Genomic DNA, 3,689 nt, shown 5'->3' on the forward strand with positions numbered 1-3,689 from the left:
ATTAGAGGTCATACGATTTTACAGTCATGGGGAGTCTACAGTCACTGACATTTTTAAAAAATAAGAATAAATACCTTGTAAATCTCAGTTGCCTTGTAATAACGATGGCAACTCAGGGAAAGCAGTACAAATGGAAAATTTTAGCCTGGAATGCTTTAAGAAGAAATGAAAAGAAATGGACTTTACAAGAAAGTCAATGGTTTGACAGAAAGGAAGATTGCATTGTTGATTTCAAGGAAAAATGAAAAATGGTTATGACGTTGCAGACAGCTGGGGATCTGAAGAATACATATTGAAACGTAGGGTTATGCCGAAAAAATACTTTCCACAGGTCTTAAGAGAATCTGATTTGTACAGTTCAAGTTGACATCAGGGGGTTTTCCAAAACCCCGCCCACGGAGGTCATATGTATATAAATGTGCAATGCAGTAGTCTAGCAAAAACATTTTGTTTAAAGATGGCTGAACAAATGGTAATGATGGAACTTCTAACAAGTGATTGTGGTAATGAGTGCAAAGGGATGTTAAAAGAGAAGTTGAAGAAAAAAATCGCGATTGTAATACCTAGCTTTTTTGCGATTGTACTTATTATTTCTTTGTGCATCGCTGTCAGTGTTTTACACGAGAAGAAAAAACCTACCCAAGTAGACTGTGTTTTACGCCCTACATTGAAAAAAGATGTAATTAAAACATGTTCATACGTGGATCGGTACCCACTCTCCAACGAAGTATATGCCATGATATGTGCCAATGACACCATACAGGTTGACATACGACGATTTCAGTCTGGAAAACCGGGGAACGAAGGAATTACCTTGAGTAAAACACAGTGGCAGTACTTAAAAGCATCTGTAGTTCATATGGATGGATCTATTTTAAAAGCACAAAATCATATATAAAGCGTTGCAGGAATAAAATGTAGAATTGTCAAAGAAGAGGGATAATGGACAAGACTGTGAAATTTTCAGACAAAAAAAACGATCATCCTTATTCCCTATGAAGATCGGAAGGGAGAATGGATGACCATGGCTTTGGACAGATATCGATTTAAAAGAAGAATAAATCATGCATCAAAAATTTTAAGTCCTATACTGGAGAAACATTTACAAATAACTCAATCTCATGCACCTGCAAACCTGGACACCCATAAAGATCTGTAATGCCAAAATATACAGCCAGCGTGTTTTACAGTCATCAAATTTCTACAGTCAGTTTAGAGAAAAGTCGCATTCTAAGGGGAGTCTACAGTCACTGACGTCATGGGGGAGTCTACAGTCACTGACGTCATGAGGGGAGTCTACAGTCACTGACGTCATGGGGGAGTCTACAGTCACGAGCCACGTGACTTAAATCATATATAAACTTGTAACATTTTGAAAATTTTCATCAGTCTTGAGCAAATCTCCTTGTGAGATCCTTATCGTCAACAAAGATGGAGCAAAAACATCAAGACGTGATTAAGTCAAACTACTCAACATTGGTGATGAAAATGATGGCTGTTCCTGTTGCGGGGCATCTTTACGCCTCAAACATAATTACTGATGAAATGAGACAACAGATAGACGCTGAGAAAACCAGCTATGACAAAAACAGGAAATTGATCAGCATCATTTTACGTCGAGGTTCGAGAGCTTTTATGGGGCTTAGAACGGCATTGATGAAAGCCAATCAAGCTGACTTATCCCGACTCCTGATGAATAAGGATGATGACACAAAGTCTGAGTACGAAAAGAAGCTGGCCATGGCAAGATCATTAGTCGTCAGTACTAAAGAAAGAGGAGGTTCCAGAAACGAATCAAAGAAAGCTGATCATCAACAGTCTCAGGAGCCAAGATGTAGGATAAGTTTGGACGACTTTAATGATCTATTCCTCACCGTCATGCCTTTCAAGGGGGAGATTTACGTTCACATCCGTCACCTCGCAGAATCACATGGTCGTTTCATTGCCACCAAGAAGGGAGTTACCTTTCCTTTAGCCCGTTGGTTAAAGTTTGAATCTCTTTTACCAGATATTCAAGACTACATAGACAATACTGGAAAAGAGGATGAAGAAGCACAGTGGCATGTTGGTGGAGGTGTGTTCGTTTCATTATCACCAGGCTATCCGACAGTGGACATAAGACACTTCTGGAAGCCAGAAAATGTTCAAGAACCTATACCTACAAGGAAAGGTGTTACTCTGAACAAAAACAAATTTGTCAGACTTAGAGATGTCATCGAGGAGATGCATGAATATGTTCCAGAACTAAAGGACGTTGAACTTTGCATGCTCAGTGAGTCTCATCAAAATCAACTTGGAATGTTAAGCTGTCCCGAATGTACCCCCTTTGGCTACGACCCACAAGACAACATGTCAATGGAATGTAACGCGGGTGATTTACCAGACATGGAAACCATCGAGAGTGATCTTGAATGACAATGAACACTAAAATAATTAATGATATGAATGTAACATATGTATATATATATATATATATATATATATATATATATATATATATATATATATATATATATATATATATTATTTATTGTGCATCGAATTTTTGTGTTATCATTTTATTCTAACAATATCAAAATAAACTAGTTCAAAACGTGCGATGTATTTTTTTTACAATGATATAAAATGTTACTGTCGAAGAGAGATCGTTAGTATGTTCCAGTATGTCAGACTACACGGATTACTTGAGGGAGCTCTACTACACTCCCGGTAAACTGGGGGCATATGCAGGGCCTGAAAAATTATATCAGGCTGTTAAAAAGGAAGGCAAATACAAGATTGGTAGACGAAGGATAAGACAGTTTTTAAACAATGAAGATTCTTATAGTCTGTATAAACCCATTCGTAAAACATTTCCGCGTTCAAAGGTGATAGTGAACACGATCGATTCTATGTGGGATGGTGACTTGGCAGACGTTTCAAACATCGCATCCCATAACGATGGTTATAAATTCTTATTAGTGCTTATTGACATATTTAGCCGATATTTATTTATAATCCCCTTAAAAAATAAACATCATCAAAACATTGTTGACGGTTTAAAATCAGTTTTCCAAAGAGGACGAAAACCTAAGACCCTTAGAACAGACAAGGGTAGTGAATTTAAAAATCGTTGGGTAAAGACATTTCTGAAGAAAGAGGGAATAAACGTCATGTACACTCAAAATGAAACAAAAGCAAACTATGCCGAGAGGGTTATTCGTACCATGAAGAACCTAATGTATCGTTATTTTATGAAGAACCGAACTTACCGCTTTGTGAATGTCTTGCAAGACTTGGTGAAAAGTTACAACAATAGACCTCACAGATCATTAGGGGGGAATGCTCCAGCCAATGTTAAGCAAGAGAATGCCGATGAAATAAGACTAGCGGCTTATCTGTCGGGGAAAACAAAACCAGACCTGGCAAAAAACGATCTGAACCAGCCTAAAAACTCAAGCAAAAAAAAAGTGCAAAAAAGAGTAAAACCCTTTTTCAAATTAAAAATTGGAGATAATGTCAGAATATCACAGCTAAAACACCCTTTCCAAAGAGACTACCAGCAGAAATGGACAGAAGAGTTTTTTAAAGTGAGTGAAAGATACAAAAGAGGTCAAGTACCTGTGTACAAAGTAAAAGATTTGGCAGATGACCCTATAGAAGGTACTTTCTACGAGTCTGAGCTTCAAAAAGTCGTAAAGTCAGAAGAT

The 3,689-nt window shown here is 37.5% G+C and overlaps 1 protein-coding gene across 1 annotated transcript; it reads left to right on the forward strand.

Annotated features, from left to right (window-relative positions):
- Positions 1-1,431: 1,431 nt before the first annotated feature.
- Positions 1,432-2,415, forward strand: LOC133180062 (uncharacterized). The gene has a single exon (XM_061314660.1). The coding sequence runs from the start codon at positions 1,432-1,434 to the stop codon at positions 2,413-2,415; it is 984 nt and encodes a 327-aa protein (XP_061170644.1).
- Positions 2,416-3,689: the final 1,274 nt, after the last annotated feature.

This window comes from Saccostrea echinata, unplaced genomic scaffold (assembly GCF_033153115.1).
Source record: "Saccostrea echinata isolate AGI-Se365-2 ecotype Australia unplaced genomic scaffold, CSIRO_AGI_Sech_v1 ptg000005l, whole genome shotgun sequence".
Lineage (NCBI taxonomy): Eukaryota > Metazoa > Mollusca > Bivalvia > Ostreida > Ostreidae > Saccostrea > Saccostrea echinata.

Bases quoted from the DNA above. Each gene is read 5' to 3' on its own strand.
- LOC133180062 (XM_061314660.1), top strand. From the start codon at position 1,432: ATGGAGCAAAAACATCAAGACGTGATTAAGTCAAACTACTCAACATTG.